Source organism: Mangifera indica, chromosome 12 (assembly GCF_011075055.1).
Source record: "Mangifera indica cultivar Alphonso chromosome 12, CATAS_Mindica_2.1, whole genome shotgun sequence".
In the NCBI taxonomy this organism is placed as follows: domain Eukaryota; kingdom Viridiplantae; phylum Streptophyta; class Magnoliopsida; order Sapindales; family Anacardiaceae; genus Mangifera; species Mangifera indica.
The window spans coordinates 10,692,203-10,712,669 of NC_058148.1; the positions used below are offsets into that span (position 1 = coordinate 10,692,203).

The following is a 20,467-nucleotide window of genomic DNA, read 5'->3' on the forward strand; positions in this document are numbered from 1 at the left end:
CCTTGAATGCATGTCTATGTAGCTTGTTATTAAAAAAATATATAAATTAAGTATGTTATAGAGATTGGAGAATTATCTCATAATTTTAACTAAATAAACTTATCTTTAGAGAGAGTTTTTGTGTGTTTGAGTTTTCAAATAAAGAGTCTCCATTAAAGGGTGATTTCTAATGAGTTATGAGCTTTAACATTTAATATTATCTCTTTTGTCACAATTTGATATGTTGTCAATAACTCTTCACTTGATCCATTTATTGACGACTCAATTAAGTAAAGAGTTATCGATAACATCACTAAATTGTAATGAAGCAAGTGTGGTGAGAGACAATAACATGTGACAGAAAAGGAAAAATATATGATGGTATGAGAGAGAAGATACATTGATGGGATGGCAATGAGATGTGTTGCCAACGAAAGAGAGGTGGTGGAGGCAGACCAAAAACAAAGAGAGACTGAGGGGGTGAAAATGAAAAGAAAATAAAATAAAAGGGTACTTAGGTATTTGAAATATTAAAAGGTTCTTTATTTAAATTTGTATTAATTTTGATTTTATATGGTAATTTAAAAAATAAAAAGATAAAATAGTAATTAAAATTTATAATATTATGTAAAAAAAATTTCATTAATTTTTTTTTGTTTTAAATAAAAAATATTAGTTAAAAAAATGTTTTAGATAGGTGAAAATAAGGCCGAATTCGAGCAAAACTGAGTTCGAGTTCGGTTTGATTTGTATATAGCAAAACTCGGACTCATCAAGCTAGTAAAAGTTAAACTCGAATTCGGTTCAAATTTAGTTTGACTTATTTTGAGTTCAAATTTTTATTATTAAAATAATGTTATTTTAATATATATTGATTAAAACGACGTCGTTTTATATCAAAATATTTAATTGAAAATTTTGGCAAGTGAACAGGGCTACTATCACAGCGGATAATCATTTAAGCCCGGCTCATGCATTGCTACAAATAGAGTGTGCAGATCAAAAAGGCCTCTTTGAGGACTTCCAAGGACTTAAATATTCAGGTACTCAGTCCCAAACTCTTATACTCTTCTCATCTAATGTGTGCTTGCAACTAGTAGTTTACCAATATACACCTGTTGTGTTTCTCATTTAGATAGCTTATGGTAGAATCTCTTCAAGTGTGAAAGGGTACTGGAATATGGATCTATTTATTCAGCTAACAGATGGGAAGAAAATTGTGGATCCCAAACAGCAGACTGTTTTGCGTTGTTATCTGAAGGTGGGGATGCTTCATCCCTTGCGAGTGATTGTCACCAGCCGTGGCCCAGATACTGAACTCGTGGCTGCTAATCCTGTTGAACTATCTGGAAAGGGGTCTGGCACTGAAGATGTTAGGAATATGTATTTTCTCAGTGAGAGTCTAATTTCTTGGTCTCATTTTCGTTTACTTGGGCAATTATCTTACTCTTTTTAGGTCAAATTGACCTCTTCGAAGTCTTGCTTGTAGGCTGAAATCGGAAGACGTTCAACTTCAGAACGCCAGTGGGAAGTTTACAGATTTCTCCTGGAGGAAAGTGCTGCAAGCAAGCTAGAAATCAGATTGTGGATAGAGCGAGAAAAACATTGATGGGATGGTGAACTGACTGCTGGTCTATGTTAACTTGTATCTGCAGAAAAATGTTTTGCATTACATTCAACTCCCCAGTCTCTCTTGGTTGGAGACAAATCTATTTATAATCATATTGTTAATGTGTTTGGTTAATCTTGCGATGACAAATTGTCTACTGTTGTTAAGATTCCCCTAACGGGAACACAAAATGTAAGTTAGGCATGACATTCCTCAATATTTTTTCATTACTGTACATTAACTAAACAAACACCATACTAATTTACCCAATTCAAAGCATCCTTCGGTGTTTGGAAGTTCCACTTATTTTGCTTAGGAAGAATGCGGCTGCTACAGTTTTGAGATTCATCAAAATCCACATTATTCAACATCCCTCTTAAAATCCCATTTCCTCTTAAGGAACCCCGAACCCCCCACCCCCCGGGGAATTCAACCGCAGTTCTGACAGTCTCCTCACTACTATCATATTCCGCGTCTATCATTCCTCTCTCCGTCGCTTCTTTAGCCGTCAACTTAGCCGCTCACAACAACATCTGGCGTCAAGCCATCGGCCCACCAACCTTGCTCTCTAGCAAAGTGATAAAATTGCCGGAATCGTTATCCCTATATTCAGCTCACTCATGTACAAAAAACCTCGATCCTTTCTCATGAAAACGCACCGGCGGCTGACATGTGGCCTGATATGGCGGCTATGGTCAGCATGGGAAGGGTAATTAAATCGTGTATAAGAGATTGCAATTTCTACGACATCAGGAGGAAATTTGATTGGATTGATTGGGCTCAGGCCAGATCAAAACCGTTGAACCGTTGGAGAAGAACTTGCCTTGGGCGGTAGTGATTAGAGCCAATGACGAACTTGTGGCCTCCGCTTTGACTTGACGCAAAGCCGATTGAATTGCGTCGATCAAATTGGAGTTCAGCCAATGCTCACCTGGGCCGGTAAGAATGTACAGGCTGCCACGGTTCTCTAATGTGCACATTTTTTTCTTAAATTCTTGGCCAAACGACTATTTCCCACCCAAGGTTTGATGTTTTCTCAAGTTCCCACCCTTTAACTATAGAAACACCAAACATCTACCCATGACCGGTTAAATTTAACTAAACTCTAACGGTGGAAGGGTAAAATCGTCATTTTCTCTATAATATTAAAAATAAACTAAAATAGAATCAAATTTTGCCCCCCTAAACTTTAAAAACTAAAATTTTCCCTTAGCCTAAGTTTTAAAAAATGATAGTTTCACCCTAGGGTTTGGTTTTGAAATCTCTGGCGACCTCTCCGGCTCTGTTGCCGACGACGTCTCCCTCCCGAAGCATCTTCTCCTTCCGACGATCCCTTTCCTCCCATTTGGAGGTTCGATCGGCATCGGAGACGCCTTGAGAGATGAAGAACTTCGTCGGGGAAGACGGACGGTCTTCTCAGACGAAGAAGTTCTTCGTCTCCCAAGGCGTCTCCGACGTCGATCAGACCTCCAAATGGGAGGAAAGGGATCACCGGAAGGAGAGGATGCTTCGGGAGGGAGACGCCGTCGGCAACTGAGCCGAAGAGGTCGTCGAAGATTTCAAAACCAAACCCTAGGGTGAAACTGTCATTTTTTAAAACTTAGGCTAAGAAAAAATTTTAGTTTTTAAAGTTTAGGGGGTAAAAAGAGATAAAATTTTCAGACGTTAGAGTTCAGTTAAATTTAATCGACTATGGGTAGGTGTTGAGTGTTTATATAATTAAATGGTGAAAACTTAAGAAAACATCAAAATAGTCGTTTGGCCTAAATTCTTCACCGATCTTTTAAAAAATTTCTCCATCGATGTCCATCGAAAAGAAAAGATTAGGTTGATTTATAGTCCAAAACATGTTTGACTAATGGAAAATTTTTAATAGGTTTGCCGGCCTCAAACTTAGACAAAAAATTTGAAACGTAACTCCTTTCTTTTCCTTTATGGAAACGCATAAAAAGTACTTAAATAATTATATGATCAATCATATATATATATATATATATAAAATGACTGTATAATGAAACACTTATGCTTCAATTATAGCATAATTTTTAGGCTGCATGATTATTTCTCACATAACCTTTGATGAAACACTACTTTTTCATCTTTTATATTTGAAAAATCTATTCTTCCATTCATATTTTAAATTTGTAAATGAAATTTATTAATTTTTTAAATAAAATTTAAAAAAGAGAAATAATATATATATATATTGAAATTAAATAACTCCTTAAAAATTATATTTTTCAATAGAAAATAAACCTTCAAATTTATTTAAAAAAATTAAAATTGATCCTTAATTTTATTTAAAAGAAATAAAAGCCCCTAAAAATTTATAATAATAAAACTTCAAAATTAAGCCCCCGATAAATATATTTTACATAAATAACAGTTTAAATTAAAATGGTTGATACAAGATATTTTCACAGGAAAAGGCAGGGGATAAAGAACATACTCCTAGCTTATTGGGAAAACCTTATTATATATACAGGCGGAAAATTGAAGGTTGAAGGAGTCCACCAACTAATGCAAGCATGTGATATTTTGGGAATGTAAATATACATGGATTAGTAAATTCCAAGCACCCTTTTAATTTTATAATGCATATTGTTGTCTAATAATCTTACAAGATTTCGAGTAAATGTTTATATTTTTGTTACGTATCTATGTTTTGATTTTAATCTGTAATCACCACCATCAAATAGAAACACAACCCTTTGGGCTCTTCTCTTGCCCGTTTGAGCTTTGGTAATTGTCGAGATGGAAATGAGGAGGGTTTCGGGACTTGTATACGAGATGGGACATAAGGCTACGCTTTTTAAGTTAATGGTTGATTCTATTTAGTGGATCAATGTTACGTGAATAAATTAAGTTTTTATTTAATATTGATTAAATGATATTACATATACAAATAAATCTTATTAATAGTGATTAAATAATATAAAATTATTAATTTGTTTATATATAATTTTATGAAAAAGCCAGTAAAGATTTTTTTATGCATAATTTTTTTCTGTAAATATACCACTTTTAATAATGCTGTTAGTCTCAAAATCTTAAAAATTTATAACTCAATCATTTTTTGTTGCATTGAAAATAGTAAAAAAAAAAATATTCAATCGTCCTAAATACTAATTAGAGAAATCACAAAACATTTTCACACATAAATTTGCTAGTAGGTCCAAGTCTATTTTCTTATTTTTCCCATGCCTCTTTTTAACAACGTATATTAAATTGTTTCTAAAAATTAAAAAAACCCTCAACTTATCAAAACATGACAAAAGAGTCCTTACATGCAAATTGACTTGCAAACCTGTTGATAATTACAAGCCCACCCATATCATTTTGGATTGAACATTCATAGATTGTTTGGTGATCTCATATATCAACAACCGACAGCACAATTATTGTGCAAGGTTGCAACACATCTGGGATGTATGCTGTTGTCAATGGGTTGCTAGTCAGTCATGCTTGGTAAGTTCTCGACGGGTGGAGATTCAAAAGGATTGAGTGGTGGTGACATGAGTAACGATATTTCTCTACATGTTAAGTATGAGAAATGGCCATAATACCCTTTTTTCTATTATATATAACTTATTTTGAATTTTGGGTGAAATGTCCCATAGCTTTTCGAACCTAGGAGTGCTAAGTTTTTAAATTCTTAGCAATTAGAGAAAATAAGATGTGACAAGAGTTATAGCAAATAAAGCTTTGTACATATTACTTTTTTTCTTTGGTCATTCCATTAAACATTGAAATATAGACAATTTAAGTGATTTTTTCCCTCAATGATTGAATGTAAGAGGTTGAGAATGATTTCTTCAGAGTGAAAAAAAAAAAAAAAGAATCTCACTTTTCTCTTGAACTTAAATGGAATTATGTAACCCTCATTTTTTCACGGACCGATTCGTATGATAAATAAACTATTTTATTAACCATTTTTTAAGGTCATTAAAAATATCAAAATTATATCATACATAATTTATATTTACCTCATAAACATTTTATTCCATAAATTAATGGTTAAAAGATTTATTCTCATATAAGGTATAGTAAAATTTTAAAATTATATTTTTTAATTTTTAAAAACTTAAATACTTACCTATGAGATAATTTTTATTAAAAATTTCAATTATGGTTAGAGATAAAATCATAATTTATTTAAAAAAATTAAAATTTTATCATATTTTTCTCTTCAAAGTTTAAAAACTCACAATTTTCTTTCACTTAAAGTTTAAAAAATGATAATTAGCTCCTTAAGGTTTTTTTTCTCATTTCTCTAACTAGGATCCGCTATCTCTCACTATCGAATGTTCTCTCTCTTGCCTTCTCTCTCTCTCTCTTGGCCTTTTTCTAACCATCGATCGATGGAAATCATCTGAAAATCTAGACAATTTTTATTTGGACGATGACATCTAGATGAATCATCTGGACAATAATGCGTCTAGATAAAAGTCATATGGAAGATTTTCAGACAACTTTTATTTGAATTTTTAGATGATTTTTGTCAATCATTGATCAAAGAGAGAAATAAGGCAGGAGGGAGGACGACCAACCACCGGAGATCACGAATCCTCGTCGGAGAAAAGAAGAAAAAACTTAAAAGAAAATTATCACTTTTTAAACTTTGAAATAAATTTTGGAAAGAGAAATTGTCAGAATTTTAAACTGAGGGAAAAAATGTGATAAAAATTTAATTTTAAATTTTTTTATTAAATAATAATTTTACTCATAATTTTAATTAAAATTTTTAACAAAAATTATCTCATTAATAAATATTTAAAATTTTAAAATTAAAAAATAATTTTAAAACTTCAGAATATCTTGGGTGGGAGTAAATCTTTCGACATAAACTAATTATTTAAAAATATTATATGCGACAACGTCCTATCAACGACTTGACTAATTCGATCTAGGGGCATGAATTCAGTAAATGATTTTTACTCTTTTAGAAATTTGAAGAAAAGATAAATTACCAATCATTCCATAAATTACTAAAATTATAAATAGACCCCTTCACAAGGTCAAATTACTATTATAAGAAATAAGTGGGTTTTTTAAACAATTTACTTAATAATATAATAATGAGAGAAAATTTATTTGATGGCAACTTATATTAATTTCCCCAGCGGAAGTGACAAGATTTAGCGGTTGCCAGCTAATTATGCCCTCATTAAACTCGCATATATTACCGTGATTCCAGAACAATCAGCAAAGAAAAATTCCCAATTCCACATCACCATCTCCTCTCTCCCTCTCTTCAGTTTTATAATTTCATTCCATTCCTTCTCCAGATGTAGATTAGAACTGCCATAACACACTGTAACCACAAAACGAACACTCACTGAAACCTAATAATAGTAACAACAATTATTATAATATCATTTGCGGTTGCACAGGAATTTGGTGCGCTCACTTCACTCATGTCCTCTAGTTACAGTCCGGGCCGGAGCCCGGCCAGCAACAGATTTCAGCAACTAGGATTCGGTGGTGGCGTTGGTGGAGTCTCCAGATTGAGATCTTCGTCAGTGAAGAAGCCACCCGAGCCTCTGCGCCGAGCCGTCGCAGATTGTTTGTCCTCCTCGGCTACAGCCGCCCCGCCTACCGTGCTCCACCCTGGCAGTCCCTCTGGTGTCGTTTTTGAGGCGTCCAGGACTCTTCGGGTGAGCGTTGTGGTCAATTTTGTTTGGATCTCGTGGTTTTGATTTGAATTTGGAGAAAGGAATTGTTTATTTTGTTTTGTTTTTTTAATTGAAATTACGAATAACTGAGCTAAAATGACGGTGTGGTTTTGGCTTAATTTGGTTTCCTTGATCAACTTATTAAAAAATTAACACGAAAATGAGGTTTAGGAATTGACTGATTATGTTCTATGTTTTTTTAATAAATTTCTACCACATTTCTCATTTAAAAAACTAATGATTATGAGGATGAAGAAGAGAACAAATGCATAAATGCCATAATTTTTTTGAACACATTCAATCCTATACTGTTCTGTGAATGTAATTCCTGTCAAACTGATGAGTTTTGGAATTCTTTGTTAGTTAATAGCTAAGTTTAAATGTAAAGAAAGCCTTCTGTGACCCGCCAATCCAATAATATCTCGCAATATTTTCACTCACTTTGAAAACTACTAATTGTGTATTTGTTAGGTAGGGGAAAAACTAACACCTATGTGGTGGAATTTTATTGGATAGGCATATAGATCTCAATGTATGCTGTCTCATGTAAGACTTTTTCATGAATAAATTCCCTTAAGTTAAGCATAATTTGTTCTTGTATACATTTTTTTTCTTTTTCTGATTTAAGGGAATTTAAGAATTATATCTTCCCTTGCATTCTGATGGTTACCATTTCAGTGTGGCAATTGAATTTAGCGTGTGCAGTATGCTGTCAGATGAAACTTATCTTAAACTGACGTGTCATCTGCTCAACCACTCCTATAGAACTCTTGAGTACATCCAGCAAGTATCTTTATATTTTCATTGCCCATGTAGTGACTCATTACTAGAGCTCAAATCAATGGATTTGGCATAGACTGGCGAAGAGTCATTTTTATGTGCTAATGCTTATTTTTTTTCTCAACTTGTAACTATTAATGTCATGTTTGTTGTTTAAGTTGATACATTATTGTATAAAGATACACTGGCCCTTTATAAAATATTGTAAACTAGGATAGAAGATACATGTATCTCAACAATGCTAAAGTTGAATGTTAAAAAAAAATCCATTCCTTTTGTGTTGTTACTTGTGGCCTAGTAATTCATTGAGTTGTCTTTTTATTTTTGAATTTGCATTTATATGCTTAGAACATTGTTGATGGGAAAGAAAATCTCATGTTTGAATCTTAATGACAGGACTATTTGGCATCCCCTGGAACAATTGACATGGCTTACTGTGTGATTATAGAGCATACAATTGCGGAGAGGGAGCGCAGGTAACTGTACATACAATTTTTATGGATGGTGTTAATGTTGTGATTATTCCGGTGTTAGTATTGTTTTCTTATATTTTTGACACTTGGTCAATTTGTTTGTGTTGCAATAGGACACAAGGATTTTTAGTTTATACTTTATCTCTTCTAGTAATCAATGATGGAAAATGATATTTATAGAAATCTGATATGGACTTTGGGAGAACCACATTTCAAAAGCTAGTTATTGAAATTAGTGAGTCCAAAGTCAGATAAATCCCACGTTAGAAGTTCATATTTTTCAATGTGAGAACCAAAATTCATACTTGGTATTTGGGATCATAACATACCACCACACTTCGCAACCCTAGCTCCCATGTGGGCTGACTGTGCACTACCCCCTTGTTAGCCTCGGAAGAACACTATAATGCTAGTGTAATCACCTGTGTCGTACAATTACAATTAGAAGATGTGGTGATATCTTTGATACCAAATGATATAAACCTTAAGAGAACTATATGTCAAAAGCTAGTTATTGAGATTAGAGAACCCAATGCCTTATAAATCCAACATTAGAAGCTTATACTTTTTCATGTGGGATCCAAGTCTCATGCCTTGCACTTTGGATTCTAACAAAATCAGTATAGCCTATGATGGATTGGCCCTTCCATTTTGAGGGAAAAAAAAATGATGTAGAAAAAAAATGATGTAGCTGGTAAAAAGCTTGTGGTGGAGAAAAAAAGAGTAAAAGATATTGTTATTATGTCTGAGTTTGTGATACATTGTTTGCAACGCATAGTCTGCTAGTGGTTTCTGTAAGTATATTTTGAACAGTTATGTTTGTGGCAACCCTTTTCCTGATAATATTCTTCAATCTGCAACAGCCCAGCAGTAGTTGCGAGGTGTGTGGCACTTTTGAAAAGGTACCTTCTAAGGTATGTTATTCCAAGCATATACATGTTTTCTTTATTAGCGTTTTTTTATTGTGATTGTTTGAGTATCAAATGGTAACCTCATTCTTGATTCTATAGAATTATTTCCAGGTCAATAATGTTTGGATGCTGGTCTAACATAGGGCAAGTAGATCCTAATGCGTTACTACTCCAAAGCTTAGGAGTATCTACACTTACAGCTTTTTTTGTGGTTAGGGAAAACAGAGACCATGCAATTTTGCTTGGTAATAGAGCCTGCTTTTCAAGTAGAGTTTTGGTTTCTCTATGTTTACCTGCCATCAAATCCTTCATTTAGATTATAGTCAGATGACAGCCTATTGAACCTAGCTTCTCAGTATTTTGGCATATGGGGAGGAAACATTGGTTTAATTCACAAACTGCTTCCTTATTGGTTACTCAGTTAGCCAGTTTGACCTGTGTTTTAGGAGGAGATTTTATCATAAAGAAATTCTAGGTTTGTCAGTCTTCATTGGTTTGATACAAGTGAGGCTTCTAGAATTTACCATGGCCTGATGGTATTTTTCAACATAAAATTTCTGTCAATAAAGAAACCATATCTATGAGTTTGTTTTTCTTAATTTCTGGAGTTACATCATTCTACTGCCGCAGGTATAAGCCTGGTGAGGAGACTTTGTTGCAGATATATCGCTTTTGTTTGAACACAATTGCTGAGTGTGATATTAGTCTGAATCGAAGAGTGTCTCCATGGTCACAATCTTTAACTCAACAATCTGGTGCATCAACAGCATCTGCAAATGCTTCTCCTCCGTTGCCTGTTTCTAGTTTTGCTTCTGGAGCACTGGTAAAATCTTTGAATTATGTCCGTTCCTTAATGCTTCAACATATTCCAAAGAGGTCATTCCAACCAGCTGCTTTTGCTGGAGCTCCCCCTGCATCTAGACAGTCTCTTCCAACATTGTCATCACTGTTGAGTAGATCCTTCAATTCCCAAATAAGCCCTGCAAATGTTGTTGAATCTTCAGAAAATAAAGATTCTACTACATTATCTGCTTCAAATCTATCCCATATAGAAGAACTTGATGGAATGGAAGATCTTGAATATATTGCAAGTGATGTTCTGAAATGGCGCTGGCTAGACGAACGTCAGTCATCATCTATGTCGACTGAAAGGTAGTTGATTTTTTCACATATCTTGAATTTAGGTGTTTATTTTTGTTTATTTTTATTATTATTTTTGCTATAGAATATGATTTGTCCTTCTGTTACGTGTTTCTTCAAATATTAACTTCATTGTTTGACATTTATATATATATTTTTATATTTTGTTCAATATAGTGATCGTGCCGTAACTCTTCAAGAGTTGAGTACACATAATTTCATAGAAGTAGGTGCCGCTGCTCTCCTTGTTGGAGACATGGAAGCTAAAGTGAAGGGCCAACCTTGGAAATATTTTGGTACCTGTGACATGCCTTATCTTGATCAACTGCTGCAACCTTCTTCAGTAACAACGGTAACAAATTCAGCTTCTGCTCGGGCTCACTTGAGAGCAATAACAGCATCTAAGCGAACTAAAGCTGGACCTCGCCAAATTTGGCATGTGCTTCTCTCTTAAGACATTGGTTTGATTTATTTTTGGCAGTGAAGCTGTTAGGCGGAGTCTTGTTTTAAATGTTTTTCAGATATTGTAAATTTTAATGAGAGCTTAATTTTGCATAGTTGAAAACCAACTTTGTCTAGAATGAGCTGAATGCATTACTGAGCATTTTATTTCCTATTTTGCAGGGAGGATTCTCCTGTGAACACATTCCGTCCACGTGCTCGTCCGCTTTTTCAATATCGTCACTATAGGTACTCAACAAGAAATCCAATGCTTGCCCAAAATTCTTTATATGTTATATATGGTCTACCGGGTATTTATTTGTTGTGCTTGAGTTTTGACTTATTAGGCACCACATTGTTTTGGTTTATTTTTCAGTGACATGACTACTTAGTTGATATTACAGACCTTATTATTTATTTCTTTTTCTGAATGTCTTCAATGACCTTTTATTTTTTCTCTTATTAGTATTTCTTCTGACCTGTAGATGTATATATCTTTCGAACATGTGGCTGAACTATGATCTTGTTTGTGAAATAATGGCCTTTATATTTTATTTAGATCTTGACAATTTGACAACAACAGCTCTGAATTATATTGTTCCTCTCATCCTTGTGAATTCAATTTTGTTTTCAGTTTGTGCATCAACTCTTTAAGACCTATGTTCCATTTTTCATGTGGGTGGAAGATTATTGAATATGAACTGTCATTACATTCACAGAGTCTCTGATGAGTTAGTGTAGTTCTAATGGCTAGTGACGAGTTCAAATTTCTAATTAGTTGCTCCTGTTTTATGAACTGGAAGTTTAATTCATTAATTTGCATATTTTCTTATTCAAATGTTTTAATGTGAATCAGTGAACAACAACCTCTGCGATTGAACCCTGCCGAGGTGTGTGAAGTTATTGCTGCAGTTTGCTCTGAGACATCTTCATCAAACGTTAATTCCATGACAGTCTCGTCTAGATTAAGCAACAACAGAGGAAAGCCGTTGATAGATGTGGCTGTTAGTGTGCTTATTAAGCTTGTTATCGACATGTATGTTTCAACGGATTTTTTTACTGGTAGTATGTTGGTCCATTGTCTTTTACTGTATGCTTCATGTCATTTTCTCTCACTTCACAAGCATGAACAATATTTTGCAGACAGTCATGATTGTATCTGGGTTGGATTGATATACTGATTTCATATACATCTGACTATATATGTACAAATATTATTGTGAATATCATCCATGTGGTGAACTGAGATTCATTTGACTTGACATGGCTGGTTGCTTGAAAAAGATCTTGGTTGGAATATCTGAGACATTCTATATGTTGAATGGTCTTTTATGTTCTACTGGAGCAAGAGCATATCGGATACTTTAGACTTTAGATAACACTCTTTGTTACCTAGAGTGTCCGAAGATGTTAGACTACTTCAATTAGCAAGGGATATTTCTGATTTATCTTAAAATGGTATCTTCCACTTTTCATCCTTAAAATTATTTGATATTCTTGAGATAAAGATTATTGGATAATGTTAATGTGTAAAATGTTTTTGTAAATAACTGAAGCCGATATCCAAAGCAATGAAAAATTTTTTTGGGTTCAATGGGGTTGTGTACCTAGAAAGCTACAGAATAAAGGGGCAAGAGCCTAATATTTTTTCTGACTTGTATGATCACTAAATATAATTTTCCTGTGCAAAGAACTTATGGATTTATGAAAAGCTTTTATGCATGTTGGTTGCCGATTCTCCTTGGCAAGAAAGAGAAAAGAGGGTCTCACATGTCAGAGGTTGAATGAAACTGAATTTCAACTATCTGCCAGTTTTATGTCTGGTCACATCATGTAATTTAATTTCTTATTATTTTCATATGATTTCTTGTATGTATAATTTCGGTCAATTTTCTTTTTTATAGGTATGTTCTGGATTCTGGGACTGCTGCTCCTCTCACTCTGTCAGTGCTTCAGGTGCTGTATCAGTTAGGTATTGATTTTTCACAAGGAGAACCTGGTTAAGGCTCCTTATTCTTGGGGATTATTTTTCAGGAAATGCTTAGTTCTCCAAAAGCAGCTTGTAGAGTTCATGCTTTTGATTTAGTGCTGAACCTTGGGGTCCATGCTCACCTGTTGGAGCCAATGATGACTGATGATACTTCTACAATTGAAGACGAATATTCTGAAGAATCACTTTTTGAGGATGAAGAGCAGCTCTTGACACAAGGGAAGAGAAAAATTGATTCTATGAAGAAGTTGGGCAGTTCCTCAGCTATTGATATGTTTGAGTCTTGGATTTTAAACATTTTATATGAGATACTCCTCCTCCTTGTTCAGGTATAACTTATCTATCAACATTAATGGCGTTGATTAATTTTCTTTTCCTCATTTTTGTTCTTAAACCATGGGCAATCTCTTAAACGATTGAAGGATCTAATAACATTTAAGTATACATTGTCTTACATCATTTTCTAACTAGTTATGCAACATGGTATAACCTTTCTAGTTGACATTGGAACTATGTTTATTGTGAGCCACCTTGGTAGTTGGTACCAACTGCTTTAGTTGTGAGAAGCTTCATAAATAATTAGAAGTATGCTTTAAAGGTTGTAAAAGAGCAACAAGTTGCCAATGGCTTCATGGCACAGTTGTGGGAAAGGGTTCCAAGGACAGGGTCTGACAGTGGTGTTTAGAGCTTCTCTCTATCGATGGAAGCACTGGTCACTTGATTATTCGATCTTTTAAGATTTAAAAACTGGCTTTGGACAATGTGCTTTTCTGCTCCTGGTACTTAGGAATTTCAATTTGTTTATCTCAATAATCTCATGTCTTCAATGTTCTCTGCAGCTTGAAGAGAAGGAAGAATCTGTCTGGGCATCTGCTCTAAGCTGTTTGCTTTATTTTGTCTGTGACAGAGGCAAAATTTGGAGAAATCGATTAAATGGTCTTGACATAAGGGTTAGTTGGTTTTCCTACCTGGACTTACTTATCATGGAATGCAGCTTCTACTACATAGCTCTACGTTGTTGATTTATTTATTTTGATGAGATTTGGTCTAGGTGTTGACATTTAATTGTTGATGACAATTATATTTATTGTTGGGGGATTGATAATGTCTTTCCATAGGTTATTAAGGCACTTCTAGAGACATGCAGGCAGAATTCTTGGGCAGAAGTGGTTCATTGCAAACTTATTTGCTTGTTAACAAACATGCTGTATGAAGTTCCTGATGGACCTGCTAAGGGTGGATCAAGTACTCCAAGTTTTCTTGTAGATCAGCTTGACCTGATTGGTGGAATTGAGTTTATTTTCTTGGAGGTATGCAAATTATATTATAGTATCAGAATTAAAAATTAAAAGAATCTTAATAGCTCGAATGAATGAATATAAAGAAATAAGGGTTCAATACAGTAGCCTTGTAAGAAAATGGCTTGACCAGATTGGTGGAATTGAGTTTATTTTCTTGGAGGTATGCAAATTATTTGTTGTAGTATTGAATCAATGCATATAAAGAAATAAGGGTTTAATACACTAACCTTGTTTAAAATGAAGAAGTAATATGTGTATATATAGAAAAAATTGATGCCAAAGCCAAAGTGAAGGGACTTGGTAATTTGTTGGAGTCAGAGAACGGTGAAGACTAAAGTCCTTCATTATGTTGGAAAATTTCAATAGATCTTCCCTCGACTTTAGTCTACATTGGGAAATTGTGTTTAATTTGATAGAATGTTTTGAATGTTTGGGTGTAGTTGGTTTATTGTGCATTGAAGTGTTGAACATCTCTCTAGTTTGTATATATATCTTATGTACATTAAAACATATTCAGCATCTTACTCTTAACAAATTTTATCATGGCACATCCATTTTCAAAGTTGTAATGTTATATTTTAATTACCAAGATTCATCTTTAAGTTCAATTAAAAGCCTAGCGGTATTCACAAGATCTTTTCTTGGTACTTCTCATTGCAGTATGCTTTGGCTAACTCAAGGGAAGAAAGGCGAAATCTATATGCGGTGCTGTTTGACTATGTGTTGTATCAAATAAATAGCACGTGTATAGCTGCTGGAGTTTCTGAATACACTGATGATGAGATTCAACCCATTGCTTACCTCCTTGGTCTTGCAGATGCTCCAGAAGCCTTTTTTATCTCTGTTAAACTTGGGGTAGAAGGCATTGGGGAGCTTTTGAGAAGATCTATTGCAGTTGCATTGTCTAGATATCCTAACATTGAAAGACTTAATATGGTAATGTCTTGGAATTGTGTTTGGGAATGTGAAAACGTGTGCATCTGTGTGGTGTTTTAAGTGTGGACTAGGGAGGAAATTTATTGGTTTACCATTTAAGAAAGTCGGGGACACCACAGATGATATGTGCATGTGTTTCTTATACAGCAAACACTTATAACCTGTTAAGGATAACTACATTTTCAGTTTCTGTTTTGATTTTTTTTTGAAGTACATGATTTATTTTTAATATACTTCACTATCAAATTCATTTTTGTCTCTAGTATTTAGTTGCCAATTGGGCTTTGTATATATACATACATACGTACATGATACATACGAATATGCATACACACGCATAAATTTTAAATCAGTACTGCTGTATTCTTAATTCCTTTTTTTTCAATCTTTGCAGCTTTTGGAGAATGTGGCAGAGAAATTTGATATGATAATTAGTTCATTTACTCATTTAGATAAAGAGTTTTCCCATCTGGAACAGATAACTAAAACTTACAAGTTAATGGAAAGCTTTGAGGATGCAAGAAATGCTGTTTGCATGAAAGTAAAGCTCTCATGGGCCACTTTACATTCTCTTCTTCATTCAGAACGAATTGCTTATCGTCAAAATGGGCATATATGGTTAGGTGATTTGCTTATTGCAGAAATTAGTGAGGAACGGGAGGCAAGTGTACAGTCAAATATTAAAAATTTGCAGCGTAAAATTGCCCATACTGGTTGTCATGATTCCTCTGATACTTCAGATGTGCCTTTGTCCATTTGGCTTATGTGTGGGCTACTAAAGTCAAAAAACAAGTTAATCAGATGGGGCTTCCTAAATATTCTAGAAAGACTTCTTATGCGATGTAAGTTTTTGTTGGATGAGAAGGAGCAACATCCAATCAGTGATATTCCTAATGAACATGAAGATAGCCGACTTGAAAAAGCAAATACTATGATTGATATCATGAGTATTGCTTTGTCTTTGGTTGCTCAAATTAATGAAACAGACCGTATCAACATCTTGAAGGTATGTTCTCGGAGAATTGATTAACCATTTGAGGGGCATCAAATATCTTTTCCTGATCTTGATGCAGCCATATATCATAAATCTCCTGAGTAGAATAGACTATTTGGAGGACACTCTAAATAGTGTAATCATTTCCTTAAAAGGTTTTTTAGGAGGGTTTACAGACTGAATGGTACCAAATGTCCCCACAAATTTTTACTAATAAAAAAATGATTGGGGAAACAAATTTAAGATTTTGGTCTATTTTATCCAAGTAAATTGGTGGGTTCACTTTTAATTGCTGCAGGGTATCACCCATCTTTTTATGTTAAACTTATGTCTAATGGATAAGCACCAACCTTACTAACCTGTACGTTTTTGCTGTTTCTGAGCAGATGTGCGACATTCTGTTCTCTCAACTGTGCCTCAAAGTTTTCCCTGCAACTGCAAAGTCATTCGGAGATGGAATGCATCAGAGTAAAGTTCTTGGTTCCCTAGATGAGAATAAAATGAATGATGTTGCTGAGCATGTCTCTCAAAAAGAGGCTGGCTTCTGGGATGAATTCCACGAGGAAACTGAGAGCAGATCCCATTATAATATGAACCATCCAGTTTTTGAAACAGCATCAATGGCAGCACAGCTGCTTCAGGGACAGGCAGTTGTTCCTATGCAATTAGTTGCACGTGTACCAGCTGCTTTATTTTATTGGCCATTGATTCAACTTGCTGGTGCAGCAACAGATAATATTGCATTGGGTGTTGCTGTTGGAAGCAAAGGGAGAGGGAACCTTCCTGGTGCCACATCTGACATTCGGGCTACTCTTCTATTGCTTCTAATTGGTAAATGCACTGCAGATCCTGCTGCATTTCTAGAAGTTGGTGGAGAAGAATTCTTTAGGTGAGCTTATAGTTATTTGCTTCCTATTAATGAATTTGCCTTATGCTTATATGCAAACATGCCAGACATCTGTGCACTTTTTACTTTGGCAGGGAACTTTTAGATGATACTGATTCGAGGGTGGCATATTATGCTTCAGCTTTTCTTTTAAAGGCAAGAATGCTTTCCAATTTTCCCTCACCAATTATCAATTTGTAACATGGTTCCAATTTCAATCACTTGCTAACTTCATTCAAGCATTGAATGTTGCAGAGAATGATGACAGAGGAACCTGAGAAGTACCAGCACATGCTACAGAATCTTGTCTTTAAGGCTCAGCAGGTACTTCGTTTTTTACTGGTTTGTGAAAGTTTACAAAATTGTAATGATCGAACACTGAGAAATGACATAGTTTATAACATTGTAGAGAGATGAATGCATGTCTGTGTGTATATATTATCATACTTGTATTAATCCTGCATCTGCAATTTGAGCTTGAAATGAGTGTGGGGCTCTGAATCCGCCATTTTACAGAAAGAAATGCATGGTTTAGGGAGATTTTAGGTGGTTGTGGTTCACTTTCTTTGAGCCCACATATTAAGAAATATGGTCAGCATCTTTATTAGTGTTATTCTAATTAGGTGTTTATTGAACATCTATATTGCCATATGGTTGTCCACTATTACACATGTAAGATTTCTAAGAGACAATGAATATGAAGTGTCATGCAATAGGTACAGGAACATCAGTTTGTATATATATATTTTTTTCTCATCAAGTCCCCAATTTTTTCTTTCACAGATGGGATAATAGAATCACATTACACTAACATGTGATTACTTTGTGCTTTTTAACAGAGCAACAACGAAAAACTGTTAGAGAATCCGTATCTTCAGATGCGTGGCTTACTTCACCTGTCAAATGATATCTGAGCTGGGTTGCAATCTGCTGACTCAACTCTGTTTTAGTACTTTTGTTCTTTATGTGGAGCCCTGCAATGGGTAATTAAGTCCATTACTCCTTGACACTTGCAAGCTATTCCATCGTTGGCAACATTTTCCAAATTTTGATAAAACCTTGGTGGATTATGCTTAATTTTACAAGCATGTATTAGGCAGGTGGAATCTGATTCTTTAAGGGAAAATACTGAATTGAAGTCCAAAAGTATGTGGTTCAGATCCCAATCTCCCAAAGAAGCCAAGGTTATAAGATGAGGTGAGTATATGGGTGATGATGCTCTACCAAAAGTTCTGTGTGCGCCATAGGTGCAGCAAATTAGCTGTCAGTGCCTCTCAATTGTTGCACCAGTATAATGGAAGTGATCAGATAGAGAGTTTTGCTTCCCTCATCCCCATTAAAGTAGAGTAGTATTTTATTTGCTAAAAGATTTCAAGTTTGGCTTTTCATTTGAAGGTTTCAGGTTGAATGCTTGTTATTTAAAGGTTAGCCAGTGTAGGAGACATCTCCGAACTTTTTGGGGTAATTGGTTAGCTTCCATGTCATGCAACTATACTTTGCAGATCGAGGCATTTCATGTATCTTAAGGTAATTTTTTCTTCTTCCGCTTGGGCTGGGCATCTATCTATCTGTGATTGTGAGCATCTTATCATTACATTTTTCTTGTTAGTACAGGTGCCTGCCTACCTTAGTTTTTCTGTTAATATTCAAAGTTGTATGTGTTTAATGCTTGTGCCTAGGACCTGCTGAAACCATCCTTTTTCGTTTTAAGTAATGCTCTAAAATCCTTTATAAAATAAGTTTGTTGATCTTACTAAAATTTGAAATACAATTGTTTTTTCAGCATTTATTTTTAAACTACAAGGACGCGCTGACAAGCAATTCATGCTACGATTTGTTTTTCTAATTTTTTTACTTATTCATTTTTTCTTCTTCATTTGGATGCAGTTATCAGTGTGCATTATATTGACAGAAGACATTCTGGGCAACTATGGGAAAACCCATAACTTTTACAGAGTCAGATTTGCTGTTTAACCTTCTATCAGTTCTGTAATTTTTGAGGGATGTTAGTAGTGGCTCATTTTTTCGTGGCCATCCTTCAATAATAAAAACATCGAGTATTTTGTGTTTCGATTTCTTGTTTGTGATGAGAACAGACTGAGTATTGCATATGTTTAGGGGATAGGACTTCATCATCAGGGCAAGCCAGCTGGGGTGTCTGATTTTTGTGGCATCTCCAAGGTGTGCCTGGTATGTGATTTTTTGGTCATTCTGTTCATTTTTTGTCACCTTGTAAATGTGTAGCGTAATTTTACCTTGCTATCTTCGGTAGTAAATTGCTGATGAAATATCTTCTTTATTTTTTCTTTTAAAAATTTTTGTATTTAGAGGGTAAGTTTTTTGGGGATTATCAGACAGTATGTGCAACGTTTTGACATGATACCATATAATTCTTTATGGATGTGTGCTTCTACGCCTAATCACAACTTTTCAATTTCTACACACTTTTTGCAACTTCACTACTGGAGAGGAATACTTTATAAAATAATGTCGTGATTTTTATCATACCAGTTCATGTCTTTTCAGATTCAACTGTGGATCGCCCACCTAACGTTTAGTGAAGGAGTCAGCTCCCTCAAAACATGCACTTCCTAGCTTGACACCTTATACCATGACAGTCAATGGCTGGATAATATATAAAATAGTGATTTACATATTTTTCATACAAAGGCTGGCCTTAAACACTTTTTCGTCCGTTAAAATATATAAATCACGTTTTTCTTTTTAAAATTTTACTTTAAAAGAATTTTAATGGAAGTTAACTTATCATATTTTTTTAATTATTTTATTTTTCAAAATTAATATATCATCCTAAATTAACAAAATTTTAAAATATTTTTCTGCATTTCAAATTTGTTATTAACATTTTTTTCCTCTATCATTGCAGTCTCTTCTCTGCAGATTGTTTCGGTGGGTTTGTGTTGCGATGGGTGGAGGTTACTGTGCGTTTGAATAGGGGTGATTGTGATTGGTAGGGATTCTACGCCTAAAATGTAAGGGTTGAATTGTAGGTTTAAAAAATTGTAAAAAGGTCCAACTATCATGATTAATGGCTATGATGGGTTTGAGTTCGAATGTGAGGTAATTTTGGTGGGCTTGGGCTTAAGTGGATGACAATTTCACCAGAGTTGGATTTGAATGAGTGACAGTTATAGTAAACAGGGTTTTAAAACTCGAATTACATAAACTGATGGATAAATTATTATATTTAAAATATTAAACTGAGTTTGTACAAAAATATTTTTTATATTTTTATTTAAATTTTTGGATGATAAAATTATTATTATTATTTTATCTTTATAATATTAATTTTTTAATGCAAAGTTAGATTTTGAGTAAGAAAGTGTAATTT

The 20,467-nt window shown here is 34.3% G+C and overlaps 1 protein-coding gene and 1 long non-coding RNA gene across 5 annotated transcripts; both read left to right on the forward strand.

Moving 5' to 3' along the window:
• The first annotated feature begins 993 nt into the window (after window positions 1–993).
• LOC123192673 lies at window positions 994–1,723 on the forward strand. The gene is made up of 2 exons (XR_006496912.1): window positions 994–1,373; window positions 1,469–1,723. It is a non-coding gene; the product is annotated as an uncharacterized LOC123192673 (long non-coding RNA).
• Window positions 1,724–6,718: 4,995 nt separating this feature from the next.
• On the forward strand, window positions 6,719–20,190 carry LOC123192881. Of its 4 annotated transcripts, none has more exons than XM_044605574.1 (19): window positions 6,719–7,245; window positions 8,440–8,519; window positions 9,380–9,430; window positions 10,058–10,579; window positions 10,745–11,002; window positions 11,192–11,257; window positions 11,865–12,044; window positions 12,913–12,964; window positions 13,043–13,327; window positions 13,838–13,948; window positions 14,117–14,308; window positions 14,960–15,235; window positions 15,630–16,241; window positions 16,616–17,118; window positions 17,211–17,271; window positions 17,371–17,439; window positions 17,955–18,642; window positions 19,003–19,305; window positions 20,003–20,190. In XM_044605574.1, exons 1-17 carry the CDS (start codon window positions 7,006–7,008, stop codon window positions 18,027–18,029), a joined length of 3,633 nt encoding a protein of 1,210 aa, XP_044461509.1. In that variant the 5' UTR covers window positions 6,719–7,005; the 3' UTR covers window positions 18,030–18,642; window positions 19,003–19,305; window positions 20,003–20,190. The 4 variants fall into 4 exon arrangements, with proteins under 4 accessions (XP_044461509.1, XP_044461510.1, XP_044461511.1 ...); XM_044605575.1 differs by lacking the exon at window positions 20,003–20,190 and having other exon boundaries at window positions 17,955–18,312; window positions 18,511–18,642; window positions 19,003–19,414; XM_044605576.1 differs by lacking the exon at window positions 20,003–20,190 and having other exon boundaries at window positions 17,955–18,312; window positions 18,518–18,642; window positions 19,003–19,414.
• The last annotated feature ends 277 nt before the right edge of the window (window positions 20,191–20,467 follow it).

Coding starts and splice junctions, on each gene's coding strand:
- LOC123192881 (XM_044605574.1), top strand. CDS start 7,006: ATGTCCTCTAGTTACAGTCCGGGCCGGAGCCCGGCCAGCAACAGATTT. Junction 13,949..14,116: donor TAAATGGTCTTGACATAAGG/GTTAGTTGGTTT, acceptor GTCTTTCCATAG/GTTATTAAGGCACTTCTAGA. Junction 16,242..16,615: donor ACCGTATCAACATCTTGAAG/GTATGTTCTCGG, acceptor GTTTCTGAGCAG/ATGTGCGACATTCTGTTCTC.